Raw genomic sequence first — 19,510 nt, forward strand, 5'->3', positions numbered from 1 at the left:
TGGGCTATGCAGTGAGAGCACAAATACCTGGGGCACTGCTCTACACAGACTTGCAGCACTCCATCCTAGGGTACACAAGCAAAGCCTGAGCTCCCCTTTTGGGTCATTCCCCATTACTAATGGTAAAATTACTTTGGTCACTCCCTATTACTGCTGCCACATCAGGCCTTGTATGAAAGGGAAGACTCTGAGTGATGGGGCTAATTTTCTGACTTGTGCTAGGATCTTCCCTACCATGTTGCTTAGCTGTGAAGGGCCAGTCACCCCTTTAAGTACAACGTGCAATGTTGGACAAAAAAGCAGTGGGGGAATGGGGTGGATGCTATCCAGTGCAGTTTGTCTGATGGCTGAATTATTCCTGTCTCAGTGGTGGAGGAACTCCAGGTTCAAATACTGAAGTTGCTGCTGAACAACAAAGATAGAGGAGGGGTAAGTGGAATGAAGATGTCTTTTGACTGTTAATATAAGGGCTTGCAGGTATTTTATGGCAAAGCTTCCTCACCAAGGTCTCCATGAGTACTTTTCAGGAGTACAGTCTACTCCATGTAACATTGACCACATTCTGAATCCCGGTCTGAGATTTCAAGTTAGTGAATACAGGGTTGTGTTTGATCCAGGTTGAATTTGCTTACTAAGACTTGAATCTGTGTGTTATGAGAACAGGAAGCCAGTGATCTGCATTATGTGATTCTATGGGTCACTTGCACATCACCTTTTGGCCTCCACAGTATTAAGTAACTAGCATCTAAATACAGCGTATGCAGCTCTTTCTGGCCTCTGAATTTCCTTCCCCTCTGGATTCTAATGAAATAATGTGCCTCCTCCAAACAGCACTATGTAGCCTCTCTAAAATTTTGGACATGTATATAGTACAGGATGCATTAGACATGTTCTTGCACTGACCAGATGGAAGTGGTAGATCCCATCAGGGCCCTGCTGATTAACCCATATGCATTTACATGGTCTGAACCCTGGGGAGTTAGTGGCACTGTCTGGAAGGTTCTTGGAGGTAATACAGGCAGTACCCCTGCTGAGATGCACTCCCTGCTGTGTGATGTTCTAGGCATGCAGGTTAGCTGGAGAAAGTTTTAAGGCTTCTAAGAGTGAAACTTGACCTGTGAGGAGAATGCTGTCCAAGGCCCACAAGTCAGTCAAACCCAGGTATGCGCCAAGTTTTTAGAGGCTTTTAGGAATCTAAAGATACAGAGAGGAGCATGATGCGGTTTTCAAAAGTTCCTAGGTGCCCCTCCATCTTTAAAGAGAGGCATCTGTAGCTCTTTGTTTGATGAAGTTTATGTCAGGTGAGCAGAAATCCAAAGGGTGGAGGGGACCAAGAGGTGGCACCTTTCAGTTTATTCCTCATGACCCAGGTAAACTCAAATCCTTCTGTTCCTCCTGGCAGGGAGAAGCCTCCAGATATATCTTTCTTAACAAGTTCCGCAAGTTCCTTCAGGAAAATGCCAGCAACCGAGGGGTAAATCATGCACCAGTGCTTCAGTAACTTTTTGCTTCGTGATCTTCCAATGTGATTTCCCTGGGCCACTGATCTCCCTCTTTCCCTTCATCAAACATGGTGGTGTAACTCCCTCTTAAAAATGTACAAGATGAGACCCAATGGGTGCCAAACAAGGGCACAGCAAGTTAGTAACAAAGGAAAATATTCTTGTTGCCCTTCTGCAACTCCTAGGAGTGCTGTCTTTGGGAACACAGCTGGTGGCAGGCTTGTGTGCACTGGAGAATGACAGCATTTAGTGCATTGGGATGGGTGTGTATATATAGAGAAGCCAAATATTCTAACAAGCACCCCAACTTCCTCATCCCCTTGGGTCTCTCCAAACTGAATGTCAGGGCCTTTTTTGCTCTCTCTGCTGGCTTGGCAATGCTGTGTCTGTTGGCAAGAATGGCAAGGATCTCTGCCCATATGAAGAGGTGACCATGCTGGAGCTATGTTGCCAATGTTTGTGGAGGTCTGTTAGTGTTGTGGGAAGTCTTGGGTGAGGGTTGAGCAAGCATGTTCCCAGAGAATGCTAGCTGTCTGCTTCACTTGAAACTTGGGGTTATGATTGACTTATTGCTGCTGAAGGCTGGGTGATGCCAGGCTGGCTCAGCAGTTGATTTTGTTGTGCTAGCTGCCCATGTCTGGTGTTTGGAGGGAAAGGGATTGTATGAGAGCTCAGGCTGCTGCCTTCCATTGGGATGGATGGGTCTGTGTTGGGATGGACTTGCTACACTTTGCCAGAAAAATAACACATGTTAAGAAAAGTGCAAATGATAAGAGCAGAAAGAGGCCCAGCACTCCTGCTAGGAGCCATCCAGCATTCACTGAATCTCCTTTCTTCCCTTTTCCACCCCTCCAGAATCTGACTGTGCTCTGCCCACCAGAATATATGGTATGCTTCCTACACCGGCTCATCTTGGCCTTGCGCTTCTACTGGGATGACCACAAGGCAAAGACCCCTGCAGCCTTAGACAGTGAAGGTATGGCTTTTCCATGCTGCAGCAATTAGCAGTGGGAAAAGGAATCCTTAAGGCCATAACCATGCTTGGTTAGCTAGATATGGATATAGAATTAAGTCCAGCTTTTAGAGACCAGGAGCTGCTACCCAGAAGCTAACATTCTGTTCGGTAGCAATGGCCTCTTATAACCCTGCACCTGAAGTGCCTGAGCCCTTTCGTGCTTTAGACTTGTCTACATGTAGGAATAGACTGGCATGGCTCTGCTGGCCATGTTGTTGTTTTGCTGCTTAGCTGACCAATACTCCTGTGTCTATTATAACTGATGAAAAGGATTCTGTTCATATCTTTGTAATTATGCTGGTTAGTTCCCCTGTATAGAGAAGCTCTTGTGGGGAGAGGAGGAAGAGGGGAGAGGGAGTGTTGGTGATCTTGTCAGCGAGCTTAAAATTGTGGAATAATAGCACAGTAGTGTGCTAGCCGCTTATGTACCTTCTCTTCCTGGCTTTTCCATTCCACCATAGTACTATCCTTCATTCCCCTTTTGTTCCAGGCCTACCTCCTCCTCTGAGGTATGTCCATTCCCACCTTAAAGAAGTCCTCTCGTGCATGGCCAGTGTGTGGTGTGGTGTGGTGTTTGGGATATTTATGCATAGCTGGTGAATGGTCCACCAAGTTCATGAAATAATTGGATTGTTGAAGGAAGAGGCAGCTATGGATACATAGCTCCTGGCCAGTTGGAAATCTTGGAGCACCCTAGTCCCTTTGTTGTATTTTGGGCTATAAACAGCTTGAAGTTGAAGACTTATGATTCAGCTTATAGTAGAAGCATTCTATATTAGTAGCCTTCTTATGCACTTAGTGGTTGGTCCGGGCCCCAGACCCTTGCCATACATTTTATTTTCTCTTCTCCCTCCAGAGGCATATGTTCCTCCTCAGCTTTTTTATAATGGCAAAGTGGATTACTTTGACCTTCAGCGACTTGGGGGCCTCCTGTCTCATCTCAAGAAGACCTTGAAAGGTTAGTGCTGTGCAAGATGGTTAGCCCCTCCACTGTGGGCAGGAAGCTCTGTGTTACTGCAGGTAGCCTTCAGTATAGGACAGCGGTTTCCAATTTGTGGTATGGGTATCAGACAACCTGCCAGTGGCACACGTTAACAGATTTATTATAGTTACTTTATATGACAAAACCTTATGCTGGTGGTACTTAATATTGTATCGTTTTAAATTGGTGGTGTGGAATCTGTCAGAATTTGGGAACTGCTGGTCTGGGTTGTAATGCAAACTGGATTGTGCGAGGAAGGAAGGACAAGAACAGTGAGCCTGCAATAGTCTGACTCTTGAACTGCCTTCTAGGCCAAGAGGAAGGGGTTGCACTGTTAATATAGTAGAGTATTTGCTCTGAAGATGGACAGCCACTGGAGGTCACCAGCCCTGCTGGAGTGCAAGCTTGTCCTTGCTGTCTAGATGGTTCAATTGTCCAGTTGTCTCACTGTGTCTGTATCGTGGATACCAATATCTCTAAGAGAATAGGAGCAGGGTTACCAGGAGTTTGCTCTGCTGTCAACAAGAAGATGTAGGCAGGATCTTCCTAGACTTTAAGGAAAGGTAAGTGTCTAGTGTGTGTCCTTGCTGAAGGTGCTGCTTCATCATCTGGGAGTACCCTTCCTGAATCATTCCAGTAACTGTTCCTGAAGCTCAAATGCTCCCTCTTTCTGTGTTTCTACTCTTCCTAAGGCCTCTCATCAGGTTATGATTGAGTATTGATGGGCAGAGCCCAGGGTTTGGTCTCTCTCTGTGTACAGGTGCTGCTGTCCGTACCACCCCTGCTGTTGATGTTGCATTTGCAGCCTATGGAGTCTGGTTTTGAGCCCTCTTAGATACTGTTATTAAGGAAGGAATAGCTTGCCAAGAAGCCAGGGGAACGAAGAAGGATTTGAAGAAGGACATACGCTCCAAAGTCTCTGCATGAATTTCAGGGGGGAGGAGGGTCTAAGAGCAGAGGGTGAGGTCTTTGGGAGCTATTCCAAAGGGCCTTAATCTGAATATGTAAGTGCTGGGACACCACTGTCCTCAGGATGGTGTCCTATAGTGAACCCTGTGTTTAGCATTAATGTCGTGGCAGATGACCTGGCAGCAAAGGCCAATATCTTGATTGATCCTGCGGAGCTGCAGGCTGTAACTATGGATGATCTTGATGAAGATGAAGAATCAGCAGTGTCAATGATGCAGGTGAGCCTTATCTTGAAGTTGTCCAATGCACCAGTAGGCCTGGGTAGGCATGAGAATACGGGTAGTGAACTCGGCCTCTGGCTCGAAGTAACCTTGCACTGGTAAAGTGACAGACCTGGGCTGGATCCAGTGCTGTTTGGACCAGTCGGATACATGGCAGTCTGAAACAGCATGGCAAGGTGACATGTTTCTACAAATTCTAAGCCTCCTTGTTGGGAGCAGCTGGTTGTTGTTGAATTAGAGAGGGATGCTTCCTTTCTCTGCCTTCTACCCATTTTCCCCAGATCCGAGTAAGTTTCCCCTCTCCCCACGAGGCCAGCTCCTGGTGCCTTCATCTAAAGTGTAGCTCTCATCAAAAAAAATAACTGCGGATATGATCCACACTTACTGTACAGCTCTGCTTCCTTCGCTTGCTTCTTTTTAGCTGGAGCTTTTAGCTGAGGCTGCTTCCTTTTAGCAGTGAGATCAAATATTTGTTTCTCTCTGTGCTTCACAGATGGGTCTGTATTACATTAGCCCTTGCAGAGCTGGTTCAGCCATAAGGACAGTGAGAGGGCATCTCTTAGTCCTTACCTGTCCTACACAACTTTATGAAACACACAAGAACTGCCCCTCTGTATCTGCAGTGGAGTCAGCTGAATGTATTGGGCTTTTCCTGTAACAAGTGGGGAAGATAAGGAGAAAAGAAGGCACTGAATTAATGGATAACCCAGTAAATAGACCCACTTACCTCCCTGACTTTTCAGTCTCAGCGCCCAACTGCTGCGCTGGCCGTCGGGGGTGCCCTGGCGAGGCCCAGCTGGCTCAGCTCACCCACACTGGGTCGTGCCAACCGCTTCCTCAGTACAGCAGCTGTCAGCCTTATGAATCCACGGCGGCCCCTGGGCTCTCTGGAGAAGATTAAAGTCCGTACACTGAGTGTAGAGCAGAGAACGGAGGATGATAGTGAGTATTTCCTTACTGTGTGCTTGCTGAGGCAGGCATGTAATGAGTGGGAGGTGGGGAAGGGCCAGGTGGTACAGGTTCAGGGAAAGCTCAGGAACTAATTGTCCTTTCCACTTCCTCTTCAAGCAGAGTGCAGGCAGCCTGAGTTTTTGTTCTTCCAGTTGAACCCCTGTCGGTTAGTAGATTTGTACCCACCCCAAAGCCAGCATGTGGACTGAAAGCCTGGAATAAACACTGACAGTGACTTGAGGATAGTGCTGTCTGCAAGAGCAGCAAAAGCTGTGTGCTTGCTGAGGTTACATTTCATATTGATACAGGCACCCCAGACTGGTAAAATCCAGGAGTAACTGCAGTTGCTTTTTCCTTAAACATAAAGTCAGTAGTGGGGTCCTTTGGGGACCTGTGCTGGACCCAGTTTTGTTCAACATTTTCATAAAGACCCAGAGAAGGGATTGCACAGTGAAATCTCAAAGTTTGTAGGCAATACTAAATTATTCCAGGTAGGCACATGTCAATCTGATAACAAGGAGCTGCAGAAAAATCTCCCAAAGCCAAGTCAGCGAGGAAAAAAGTGGCAACCAATGGGGAAAAAGTACCTTCAGCTATATCGTATGTGTACAGTGCTGGGTGCTAAGCTCTTTCTTATGACTCAGGAAAGGGACCTTGGAGTCATTGTGGCAGTTTTCAAAAAAAACCCCAAACAGTTGTTCCATGCTCAGTGTTGATAAAAAGGAAAAAAAAAATATAAAAGCCAATAAAATGTTGGGCACCACTGAGGGAATTGAAAACATCACGATAGTACTACATAAATACCTGGTATGGTCATATTTTGAATACTGTACACAATTCTGGTCTCCACGTGTCCAGAAGGATACAGTGGAATTAGAAAAGGTACAGAGAAGGGCAACCAATATGATCATGGGGATGGAGCCAGCCACTAATGCCACAAGAAACTGAAAAAGTTAGGGCTCTTTAATTTGCAAAGGAGAAGGGAGTGGGGGAGAATGTAGTAGTGGTCTATAAAAATTATGAAGTGGGGGTGGGGAATAGAGCGAACAGGGAACTTGTTCACTGAGTCCCAGAATAAAACGGTGGGGGCTATAACAGGATCTGTCTCTAAACAGCAGCTGTGGCACTCTCTGGCAACCAGGCCTATTAATCCTGCTTCTCACTTCTGCTCCCACCGGGGTACCTTTCTGTTCTTGTCTGCCACAGCTTTGATGGCAAATAAGATGTAAATTCAGGAGGCTGCCCTTAGAATAAGTCTGTAGATGCCTTATTCCAGGCTGCCTCATTCTGGCTTGAATCTTTTAAACTTTGATTATCAGCAAGTTCTCTCTCCTCAAAATGGCTTTAGCACATTCTCTCTCACTGAACAGGCAGGCTCCATCTCTAGCCTGAGCCTGTTTGTTCAGTTTCTTGGGCAGGCTTGGTCTCTAGCCCTTTCCTTCCCCCTCTCACACTACCTTCCCCAGGTACCCACCACGTCATTCTTCTTCCATCTCAGCCCGCAGAGCTGCTTCTACTGTGATGCTTATTACATAACTCCTTTTCACTCCAGGCTATGTGCTATTCTGAGGCTCCCTCCCAGAGGCCAGGCTTACATGGCCCTGTGCTGCACCCCTTTATGATCATCTGACCTATAACTGTCACCTGGGTACAAGGGTTCTCCATTTCACTAGTTAGCTGGGTTATTACTTTGGAGCCTGCCTCTGTGGCCTGCGCTTGCAGACTACCTCTTTGCAAGCAGGCTTACAGCTTTACAGTCAGCTTCTGTCTCTAGTAACAGGGGTACCCACTGAACTTAATAGGAAACAGTTATAAACTAAATAACAATTACATTTTGTACACAGTACATAGTTATCTTGTCGAACTTGTTACCACAGGAAATTGTAAAGGCAGATAGCAGCAACCAGGTTAAGAAAGAGATTAAAGAAATTAATGGAGGACAGATCCATTGGGAGCTATTAATTAGAACAGTCAGGTCAGTGGTTATCACCTGCCATCCCTTAACTAAGGATGATGGATGCCAGAGAGGGTATGATAGGGAAATCACTGTAGATATGCTTTACCTCTAAAGCAGCAGTGCTCAGGAGCTGATTGATAACTGTTGAAGTGATCATTTATTGAGATCAGTCATGTCCATCGGGGTTGCACTGAAACATCAGAAGGAATCTGAATCATAGAAAATTAGAGTCAGAAGGGACCTCAGGAGGTCATCTAGTCCAACCCCCTGCTCAATGTACAGTCATTCCTGACTACATCATTCTAGCCAGGGCTTTGTTGAGCTGGCCTTAAGAACCTCTGAGGATGGAGATTCCACCCCCTCTCTAGGTAACCTGTTTCAGTGCTTCACCACCCTCATAGTGAGAGAGTTTTTCCTAATATTCAACATATACTTCCCTTACTACCACTTGAGGCCATTGTTCCTTGTTCTGTCTTCTGCCATCACTGAGAACAGTCTAGCTCCATCCTCTTTGGAACCACCCTTCAGGTAGTTAAAGGCTGCTGTCAAATCCCCCCTCTTCTCTTCTGCAGACTAAATATACCACATTCCTTCAGCCTCACCTCATGAGTCATGTGCCTTGGTCCGATAACCATTTTCATTGCCCTTCACTAAACTGTCTCCAACTTGTCCACATCCTTTCTGTAATGGGGCGGGGGGGTTAGCAAAAGTCCCTCAGGATCATAAACTCTATCATCCTGTGACCACTGTTGCCCAAATTCCCATCCACTTCTACATCTCCCACCAATTCTTCCCTGTTTGTGAGCAGCAGGTCAGAGAGAGCGTGGCCCCTAGTTGGTCTCTCCAGAACTTGCACCAAGAGTTGTCCCCAGTGCTCTCCAAAAAACGTATTGGATTGCCTGTGCACTGCTGTATTGCCCATGGAGCAGATGCCAGGGTGATTGACATCCTCCTTGAGAACCATGGCCTGTGCTCTGGAAACTTCCACAAGTCATCTGAAGAAAGCCTCATCTATCTCATTCTCATGGTCTGATGGTCTATAGTAGGCACCCACCATGACATCTCTCCTTGTTGTTGTCCTTCCCTCTAACCTTAACCCAGAGACTTTCAACAGCCCTCTGCCAAATTTCATACTTGAGCTCTGAGCCATCATACAATTCTTTTATGTACAGTGCAACTCCTCTTCCTCTTCTCCCCTGCCTGTCCTTCCTGAACAGTTTATATCCATCCATGACAGTAATCCAGTCATGCAAGCTGTCCCAGCAAATCACGTCATAGTTCCTGGACTGTGTTGTGAGGACTTACAATTCCTCTTGCTGGTTTCCCAGTCTCTGTGCATTCATGTACAGATACCTGAGGTAACTGGCCAATTGCCCTACTTTCTTGGGAATAATGAGAAGGAAGTCTCCCCTGTTGCCCCCTCTTCCTTGTGCTTCTTCCAGGTCTCTTGCTTCCCCACTTACCTCGGGGCTTTGGTCTCCATCCCGTGGCAAACCTAGTTTAAAACCCTCCTCATTAGGTTAATGAGCCTTTCTGCAAAGATGCTCTTCCCTCTCCATCAGGTGGATCTTGTCTCTTCCTAGCAATCCTTCTTCTTGGAAGGACACCTGGTAGTCGAAGAAGCCAAATCCCTGTTGGTGACACTACCTGCACAGTCATGCTTTGATCTGCAGGATTGTCCAGTCCTGCCTGGGCCCTTCTGGACCAAAAGGATCAAAGAAAACACCACCTGTGCCCCGGTCTCCTTCACTCTTGCACCCGGAGCCCTGGAGTCACTCTTGCTCTAGCAGTATCATTGTTGCCCACATTCATGAGCAGCGTGGGGTAGTAGTCAGAGGGTTGGATGAGTCTCAGTAATCCCGCCATGACATCTCAGCTCCAGGCAAGCAACAGACCTCCCAGGAAAACAGGTCAGGCCAAAGACAGTACAACATCAAATGCCTTCAGACCCATTGACACCACAAAGCCTTCCAAATGCTTCTCAGTAAGAAACTTGCCAATCTTGGGATTAAAAATGATAACACTTGTGTTGAGAAAGATTGACGAGCTCTAAGAGAGACCATCCATGAGGTTTACATGGAATCAGTAGCCTTGTTGCCTAAGACCATCAAGACTGATTTGGCAAAAATAGTTCTGAGATCATCAACATCTTTCCCCCTCAGAAGAGAGAAGCTTTCTGTGACTGACAAAACCATGCTAGGTTCAGTCAGAAGCAGGGAACATTTTGGCAGCTTCAAGCTGAAGCCCAGAGGAAGATTCGTGAAATCAAAAATAAATGGGAATAGAAGACAAAAGAAATCAAATAATTTATTACATAAAACTCTTGGTTCAGAAATGATACTTTTATTAGATCAACTGAAAAATTGCAAAAAAAATGCATTGAAAAATTATCTCTGAACCAAGAGTTCTAGAGCTTTGCATTTCTTTTTCTTGATAGCCAACATGACTACCAAATACATCCCTGAAATATGGAAGATGCCTAATCTTAGCCTATTTGGGAATTATAAGCTTCACTATTAAACAACAAAGAGAGATTTCTACACCTCCCTGCCTTTCTGCCATCTGACACCACCAGGGAAGGAATCGTGCCTTATCTGCACAATCAAAGAGCACCTCACACAAAAGAACTCTTATGGACCTAGAGGAACAGAGACCCATCTTCAGCTTCCTCTGTGCAAAATGAAGTTAATTTTTCTACCTATGGGGACTTGTACCATCTCTAATTGTCCCTAAGCCTGAGGAAGAGTACATGGGTTCAAAAGCTTGCAAAGAAAGATAATTTTTTGTGATTTCTTAGTTGGTCTAATAAAAAGTATTATCTCTGAACCAAGAGTTTTAGAGTTTTGCGTTTCTTATTGTCTCGGATCAACGTGGCTACCAAATATATCCCTATAATTTGTTGACAGTAATGACACAAGGAGCTTCTTCAATGCAGTCATGGTTGTGTATGGACCAAGTTCTTGCGGACTCAGCTCACTTAGAGCTGAAGACAGCAGTACATTCCATGAAGGGAAGCACTTGCCAGTCCACCTACCTCTAAAGAAGTCCACCAGGCAATTAAGACAGATGAAGAACAACAAAGCATCTGGGTGTGATGGTATACCAGTTGAGGGATTTAGAGTTGGTGGGGAAACTATAACCAACAAGCTCCACACAGTTTCTTAAAATCTGGAACACTGAGGAAATTCCCACTGACCTAAGGAATGCCAATATAGTAACAATTTTTAAAAAGGGAGATAGTGACTGGAAACTATCAAAGTATTGCCCTCCTCTCCATTGCTGGAAAGATCGTTGCTTGAATTCTGCTGAACCAGGTGCTCACTCTTGCCAAGGAAATCCTTCCTGAGTTTCAGTGTAGCTTCAGACCATTGAGAGGCACCATGGGCACAATTTTTGCATCCTGGCAGGTCCAGGAAAAATGCCAAGAGCAACACCAGGAGCTGTATGCAGCTTTTATCAATTTGACGAAAGCCTCCAACTCTGTTAACGATGAGGCTCAGTGGAAGATCTTATTGAAGTTTAGCTGCTCAGGAGAATTTATCACCATCCTAAGAATCCTTTGTGGCCAGATGACTGCCTCCATCCTATGTAATGGCTCTCCTATGGAGCCATTTGCCATTCAAACTAGCATCAGGCAGGGCACTGCATGATTGCACCAATTCTGTGTTCCTTCTTGTGGTCATCAAGGTGCTCATCAGTGACTGTCTGCCATATGGCATCAGCATCGAGTACAGGATAGATGGGAATCTTTTCAATCTCTCCTGCTTCCATGGCAAAACCAGTTACTTCAGTCTCTATTGTGGAACTTCAGTATGCCACTGATTGTTCTGTACTTGCACATACTGAGGAGGATCTACAAATGGACCTTAACTGCTTCTCTCAAGTATACCAGTGCCTGGGACTTATTTTTAACTTTGAGGAAGAAAGGGTGCTTCACCAGCCTACTCCAGGTCCATCAACTCCTCAGGCAAAGATCCTTTTTGATGGACAGGAGCTGAAGAATATTGAACATTTTGCATATCTTGGCAGCCATCTATTAAAGAAGGGCAACATCAACAAGGAGATCCAGCATAGGATCTGATGTGCCAGCTCTGCCTTGGGAAGACTGTATCAATGTGTGTTCAACAATCATAACATCAGGACTTGAACAAAGCTCCTATTATACAAGGCTGTGGTAATCCCAACTCTTCTCTAGGGCTGTGAAGTTTGGGTGACTTATATGGACCACCTGAAAAGCCTGTAACACTTTCACCAGTGCTACCTGCAAAAGATCCTCAGCATAAAATGGGAAGATCGTTGCACAGATGCCAGTGTCCTCACTGACGGTAACACCACCGGTGTGGAAGCATTGATTATTCAATATCAGCTGCAGTGGATAGGACATTGTGTGTGCATGCCTAAAGTGCATTTACCAAAACTGGTATATTCCCAACTCAGCCAAGGACAAAGGACATGCAGGGGCCAGAGGAAATGTTTCAAGGACATTTTCTAGGCAAACATTAAGAAGTGTGGTATTGTCATCACAAATTGGGAAAAACTAACCTGGGACAGGGCTGCATGGCAACACCTTGTGAGAGAAGGTACATCTTACTTTAAGGAAAACTGTCTTGCCCTGGAGGCAGAAAAACTACAGAAACAAAAGGAAAGGAAAATGACTGAGAAATCCATGGTCCAACCCTCCCTGTAACCACCATCTGTGGTGTCTGCCAGAGGGTCTGTGGGTCTAAGTTTGTCCTTCTTAGTCAGCAGTGGACTCTCATCTACTGCCCTTTACTAGGGGTTCACTGATAAAGATTTTTTGGGTCGATACCGGTGGCTGATTATTAACGAGCCATATGGGCTGATACCAATCCCAATGCTGATATGCAGCCTGGGAGCTTGGAGAGCAGTGTCTGGCTCATAAGTCTGTTGGGGGAAGGGGTGGGGGGAGGCAGACTGAGGCCCCCACCATGAAGGAGGAGGGAGGCTGGGGCTGGGATAGGCATGGTCCAGCTGGGGCAGGATGGGGCATGGGACAGAACTCCAAGCCACTTGTCCAGAAGCTGTGGGGAGGGAGGAGTGGCTCCCTCAACTGTGCACACCCCTGGGGCAGGCATGGGGACCATGTGCCCCCCAGATCTGTGTGCAGGGTCATGGCAGGCTGCTGCTGCGGGCTTGAGCTGGGGGGTGGTGCCAGGCACTTCCCAGCAGGGGCACTGGGCAGGGGCTGCAGGCAGCAGTGGCATTGGGAGGGGGCTGTGGGGGCCCACCCTATATCCCCAGTCCTAGAGCCGCCTCTGCTTGCCCTGAGCGCAGCCTGACCCCACAGTGGCAGCCTGCCCTTGTCCTATGTGCAGATCTAGGAGGCACACACCCCCTATGCCTGCCCCAGGGGTGTGCGCAGCAATGGTAGCTGCTCCCCGCTCCTTCCCCATGGTCTTCAGATGAGTGCCTCATGACTAGGTCCCATGCCATGCCTTGGCTGGGCAGCGCCTGCCCCTGCCCTAGCCCCACTCCCACCCTCACTGTGAGGGCCTCAATCTGCCCTACCCTAGGCCCCTTCCCTCCACTCTGCCCCTCCACCCCAACAGACTTACCAGCCAAATGTTGCTCTCCAAGCTGCCAGGCTGGCTGTGCGATTGCTGTAGCTGCATGCATGCATGCAGCATTTATCTCTGACATTATTGATCTCATGAGCCAAAGAAGGCCAATTGCTGATAATGTTGAATTTCCTCTTATTAATGCTGATACAATATAGACTGATATATTTGCACTTCTACCCTTTATGTCACCTGTGGGAGTGATCATCCTTGATCATGAGGGATTGCTGACGATGTGCCTGGATTAGCCCTGCACCACCATCCTAGCCCTGCGCCGCCAGTTGAGTGTGCAGGGCCGTGCTTTTCAGCTTGTGGGATTCCCCACAGGTCTGGAAATTTGACAGCAGGGGAGTGGCTATCATTGACCCTCTGCCAAATTTTTGGACATGTGGGGAACCTTGCTGGGCAAAATGACACAGCTCTATGGGCCCAATGTGGCCCATGGCATGGGGGTTGAACACCCATGTTCCAAAGCATCTACTACATGTTGCCAGTCAGTGATAAGATACTGGGCTAGAAGGACCGTTGGTATGGCTCAGCATGGCAATGCTTGTTCTTATAAACACGTTCAGTTTGATGACTGAAAGCTATGGTGTTGATCCTATTGCCAGAGTAGAGGATAGATGCTTCAGGGTGACCTTGAAAAAGGCCAGGCTCGGGGTCACTCAGAGCTTACATTCCAGGTGGTATGGCCCAAATCCAGGTGGTGTTCAGAGGCTGACCATCAGTACCCGACTATAGATCTAGGGGCCTATTTCCAGATCTTGTCCAAATTTGATAGTTTGAATTTATAGGAGGCTGCTGGGTTCACTCATTTATGTGGTATGTATACCTCTGCTCCCCCTAGCTGCAATGGGGAAGTATGGAGGCTTGCATCCCTCTTATCAGTCTGTATTTTCCCAAAATACTAAGTGAACACTTCTCGCTAAGCCTGTGGAAGACATGAGGCTGCACATAAAGCAGAACTGCAGCTGCTAATCAGCTGATGCACTGCGCTGTCAGTCCCTTGTGTGAGGTAGCAAGCCTTGTGAATTGTGTGGGTAAGGAAAGAGCTGTGCTGTGGAGTTGTCTCCCAAGGGAGCATACAGGGAGGCTGTGGGCAGTTGTTTTTCTGAGTTATGCCTGGGGATTGTGCTGTTAGCTATGCCACATTGAGAATCTTTTTGTCTTGGGGGATGGGTTACAGTTGAAGGCAGCCATGGAAATGAAGGTCTGTTACTGGGCAGACCCCCTGAGGAGCCAGAGACCCCTGTCACTGAGAACTCCCTTCTGGAAATTCTGGATGGAATAGTGATGATGTATAACCTCAGTGTCCACCAGCAGCTTGGTAAGGTGAGCAGAACTTATCTGAGGAGAGCTCAGTCCTCCTCCTGTCCTGTTAGCTGGTAAAAGGCAGCCTCCTTACAGCCAACCTGGCCAAGAACTGACCTCTGGCTGAGCTACAGTTCTGTTTCTGTTGTCACTGGATGGGTCACAGCATAAAGGCCCTGGCAGGAGTGACTGGAAGGGATCGCTCCAGTGCTTACCATATGTCTCCAGCATAGACTATATGCTGACCATATATAGCATTAGACTATAGATCCTGTACCAAACATATCTGTCACACTCGGGTGTGGCTTGTGGTTGCTTTGACAGCCATGATGTATTGTCACTTACCAAGCAGCTCTGGCTGGACAGACTTGCTGGAGGCAGCCTTTAGTATCTGCAGTAACAGCTAATCACGGAAGCTTTCTATCTGGTGTCTGAGCAGCCCCACCAAAGGGTGCAGAGTACTGATACTCCACTGTTGGTTTTGGGCAATGCCATTTCCTTGTGATCTGCGTGCTGAACATTTGGCTCTCTCTAAGGTGCCTGGAAATGCCCTAGGCTGATACTACTCTGCTGGGCTTGTGTTTTCAGATGGTGGGTGTGTCAGATGATGTGAATGAATATGCTATGGCACTGAAAGACACGGAGGAGAAGATCAGTCGCTGTCCAAAGAGGGTGAGTGCTCCTGGAGCTTCCTTTTTGGAACTCTTCAGTTAAAGTGAAAGTCTTCGCTGCCTGTATGAGGACTAGCCAGTAGTGCCTCTTGCCTCCTTATCTGTTAGCAAAGCAAGCTGGGGAGTGACCTTTGCATACTTCAGCTGGTCATTGCTTTTATGCTTTTCCTCATCTCTCACAGAAACACTTGGCCTGATTTTGCTGTCCCTGTGGAGCTTCCCTATTTCTTTGGTATTTGAGAGTAAGGTGCTTCAGGCTTTAGTGGAAGGGCAGCTGGCTGGTGTGTCTTGTAGGACCCAATCAGGAAACGCTCCCAATGACTGCTGAGTTTGTCTCCTTTTGCCTGCTACTGCAGCTGGAGACTTAACTTTTTCAGATGAAACCCTCAAAGAGCTTCCTCTGATGGTAGGTGACCCCAAAACATCTGGACACCAAGGTGTTAGTATCCAGCCACCCATGGGTTGGACTGGCAGTTCGTGCTGTTGAGGGCAGCATCCTCCCTAACTGTCCTGTTTCTAGCTCCCATTCCACCCTGCAGAGCAGCTCTATTTGGCAAGGCCAGTAGCTGGTCCTATTAGCTCTTTCCCTAGAGAGAACAGACATAGAGAGGGGAACCTCTTCTGTACTGTTCATCCAGCTCAAAAAAGCAATGGTACAAATGGGGAAAGTACATCTTCTGCTCCTCACCTCCTCTGCTGTCCTTTCAGAGGAGGGATATCCATGAAGAGCTGCTGAAAAGTCAAAAGGTTTTCTCAGAGAAACTGAACCACCTGAGCCGTCGCCTAGCCTGGATCAACGTCACCATCTATTCCAAGGTAAGAAAGGAGTGTGATGGCAACAGCTACAGGATGACTATAAATGTCAGACCAGCTACGTTGGGAGCCTTTTCCCTGTAGGTGGGATTGCTTCTTGACTATCTTGCCACAAATGTCAACTCCATTGTGAAGTAGGCTTCTCCGTAGAACAGTCTCAGTTGCCTCTGTGTGGCTAGTCAGGAGAGAGCAGGGGAAACCTTCCTGTCCTGGGGTATGTTTGTTAATAATTCAGTCATAACACAGACCAGTTCTGTGTCCTGGCTTGGATACACAGTGTTGTGAATCCTTCCCAGAAGCATCAGCTATAAGATCCAAACAAAAGGGAGGGGATGAAACACTGTTCGAGGCTAGCTGGCTTAAGGCTGTTTATCAAATCTCCTTGTGGGATGCGTGTGCAGGAGAAAGGAGAACTGTTAAGTTTCCTGATATTTTCTCCATCTGCCTGCCACTGTGCCCCACTCTACAACGTAAGGGCATGCATGCTAAGGCTACCATTCCAGACATCCTGAGATGCTTCCAGATGAGAAGCTTGACTCTTTTATCACCTCATGTCCTCGCTGTTCTCCCTTTTCAGCGGGGTTTCTCCTTCAGTGAAGGTTTCAGAGCAACTGAACCACCCAGAGTCCCCAGAATTCCAGATGAATAGCCTCAAGTCAGAGTCTGCTATCAAGCACTTTCTAGGGGAAACAATTGGGGAGAAAAACAGACACAACAGCAAGCAAAGACTGACCAGATGACCCAGCAATCTAAAAGGCAGGCTCAGGTGGTTCAGTTTCTCTGAGAAACCGGACCACCTGATATAGCCATTTACCTGTTGCATTTAGCAGCGACCTAGATTCTGTTCATGCAGATGTTCTCTTCTGTATTTTGACAAACCTAGTAGCAGCACAGCACTGATTGCTGTTGTTCCCCTACCTTACCTGTGGCAAGTTAAGATGTGTGACAGGGTAGCCTGTGTAGTTTTAGTAATAGGTTAGGCAAGAATTTGCTTGTGATGGTTGAATAATGGTGATCCTGCTTTAAGCGGGTAGTTGGACTAGCTGACCTCCAGAAGTACTTTTCCAAGATTTTATGCTTCTGCCTCCCTCACCTCACCCATCTGCCACCTGGGGCGTCAAAGATAGGAGCAACTCAGTAGTGGGACTATGTTAAGGAGCTTTTGCTGGGAGCTGGTGATCTGAAGACCAGAAATTCTGGGTGTGTGATTTGTCCTATCTGTTTGACTTGTGACTGCTTGATAGTGTTTGTGTTTGCAGCTTTGTGGAGTGCTTTGCTTCAAGTGGGGCTGGCTCAATTAATTGAGGAGTGGGCCAGGAAGGCAGAGCCTAGGCAGCCTTGTAAAAGGCTCCTGCCTCTGGATAAAGGGAAGTAGCTAGATGCCACCCCTAAGAAGAGATGCAGGGTGGTCATGGTGGGTGGCTCCCTTCTGAGAGGGACAGAGAGAGTGATCTGCCACCCTGACCCTCTGGCCCATGAGATCTGCTGCTTCCCAGGGGCCCATATCTGGGATGTGGCAGAAAGGATTCCTAAATTCATCTGGCCCTCTGACCACTCCCCCATGCTCCTCATCCATACAGGCACAAATGACATGGCTCAGAGCAATCCTGGCCAGGTCATGAGTGACTACAAGGCTCTGGAGGCTGGGGTTACAGAGTTGGGGGTGCAGGTAGTTTTCTCCTCTGTCCTCCTGGTTACAGGCCTAGGAGGGATGGATGTATTGAAGAAGGTGAACCAAAGTCTCTGGCAATGGTGCTACCAAGAGGGTTTTGGCTTCCTTGACCACAGCACGCACCTCAGAGAGAGAGGTCTTCTGGGAAGGGACAGTATCCACCTCATGCAGAAGGGGAAGGCTCTTTTCTCAGCCAGGCTGGCAGACATCCTGGACAGGGCTTTAAACTGAGCTTGCTAAGGGATGCGGGAGACAAAAAGTGCAGCAAACCCAGGGGCCAGCAAACAAACCTCCATTACAACAGGAGATAACAGGAAGGACACTACAGCATGAGCTGAGGGAATGGAACTCCCACAATGTGACGGGAAACAGAGGACCTCCAGCAGAGGGCTCAAATGGCTGTACACAAATGCCAGGGGAACAAACAGGAGGAACTAGCCCTCTGGCTTTCCAGAAGGGACTGCGATATCATAGGGGTAACAGAGACCTGGTGGGACTCTACCCATGATTGGACCATAGCTATAGAAGGTTACATCCTGCATGGGAGGGATTATACATAGGGAAAAAGGGTGGAGGTGTAGCTCTATGTGTAAAAGAGCAGTAAGTACACTTCCTTGGAAGCTGAAATTGGTACTAAGGAGGCGTGAGTTGATACCCTCTGGGTCCAGATATGGGGGTACATGACGAAAGGGACCTAACTGGAGGAATACATTATAGAACTCTGAATCAAGATGAGGAGCTAGATCTGGAATTCTCCAGAGTACTGGACGAGGCCGCAAGAGCACAGGAAATGGTCATCATGGACAACTTTAACTATCCAGACCTCTCCTGGGAAGAACACTCAAGCAGATCTGGCTGGTCACGTAGATTCCTGATTTGTATTGATGAGCTGTACCTATCTCAGGAAGTATACAGACTGACCAGAGGAAATGTGCTCCTAGATTTAGTTTTGGCCAAGGGGTATCACCTGGTGAGTGATTGGATGATAGAGGGTAACCTAGGTGACAGTGACCATGTCACTGTTGCTTTCACTGTCCGTCGTAAGGCTGGGAAATCTGTCAGTAAGGGGTACATATTCTTGAGTTAAAAAAGCTGACTTCACTAAGCTAAGGACTTTAGTGAGTAATGCCCTATGGGATCATGGACTGTAGGGAAAGAGTATGGATGTAGAGTGGTTGTTCCTCAAGGACATTGTCCTCAGTGCACAGAACTTGTCCATACCTGTACACGTTGGTGACACCGGGGCTGGAAGGCCATCTTGGCTCAATAGAGAAGTTTTAGATCTTCTGAAAAAGAAAAGGGAGGGCTTACCAATGATGGAAACTAGAAATAGGCCCCAAAGAGAACTACATAAGATTGGTCCACACCTGTAGAGGGCAGATTAGAAAAGCAGAGGTGGTGACTGAATTCAAGTTAGCAACTGAAATCAAGGACAATAAGAAGTCCTTCTGTAGGTACGTAGGTAACAGTAAGAAAACTAGTGGCAACATGGGACCACTGCTCAATGCATCTGGACATCTGATCACTGACACTAAGGACAAAACTGAACTCCTGAATGAGTACTTTGCATCTGTATTCCACCAGTCTAAGAGTGATAGCCTGCTGAATGCAAATATGGTACCAAATAGTCAGTCACCGTAGGGATGATCACCTACCAACAATCATTGTAGAGCTGGTAAAAGAACAGCTAGAGAGGCTGGATATCTATAAGTCAGCAGGACTGGATGAACTTTGAGCATCAAGGACAATAAAAAGTCCTTTTTCAGATATGTGGGGAGCTGGAAGAAAAGCAAGGGCAACATTGGACCCCTGCTGAACCAGATGGGGCAACTGACGCCCAGGAAAAAGCCAACCTATTAAATTGGTA

General features: G+C 47.2%; 1 protein-coding gene across 4 annotated transcripts in view; it reads left to right on the top strand.

Annotated features, from left to right (window-relative positions):
- Nucleotides 1-19,510, top strand: part of RNF123 (ring finger protein 123) — a 170,791-nt gene that overhangs the window by 73,406 nt on the left and 77,875 nt on the right. For 3 of the 4 annotated variants that reach the window (XM_019547488.1, XM_019547486.1, XM_019547489.1), the window contains exons 18-26: nucleotides 368-429; nucleotides 1,403-1,474; nucleotides 2,358-2,478; nucleotides 3,374-3,475; nucleotides 4,580-4,686; nucleotides 5,433-5,631; nucleotides 14,363-14,508; nucleotides 15,076-15,159; nucleotides 15,867-15,974. In XM_019547488.1, the coding sequence (XP_019403033.1) occupies nucleotides 368-429; nucleotides 1,403-1,474; nucleotides 2,358-2,478; nucleotides 3,374-3,475; nucleotides 4,580-4,686; nucleotides 5,433-5,631; nucleotides 14,363-14,508; nucleotides 15,076-15,159; nucleotides 15,867-15,974 (1,001 nt within the window). The remainder of the gene's footprint in view (nucleotides 1-367; nucleotides 430-1,402; nucleotides 1,475-2,357; nucleotides 2,479-3,373; nucleotides 3,476-4,579; nucleotides 4,687-5,432; nucleotides 5,632-14,362; nucleotides 14,509-15,075; nucleotides 15,160-15,866; nucleotides 15,975-19,510) is intronic. The other variant, XM_019547490.1, reaches the window with a different exon arrangement.

This window comes from Crocodylus porosus, unplaced genomic scaffold (genome assembly GCF_001723895.1).
Source record: "Crocodylus porosus isolate Cpor-Errol unplaced genomic scaffold, CroPor_comp1, whole genome shotgun sequence".
Classification (NCBI taxonomy): Eukaryota; Metazoa; Chordata; order Crocodylia; family Crocodylidae; genus Crocodylus; species Crocodylus porosus.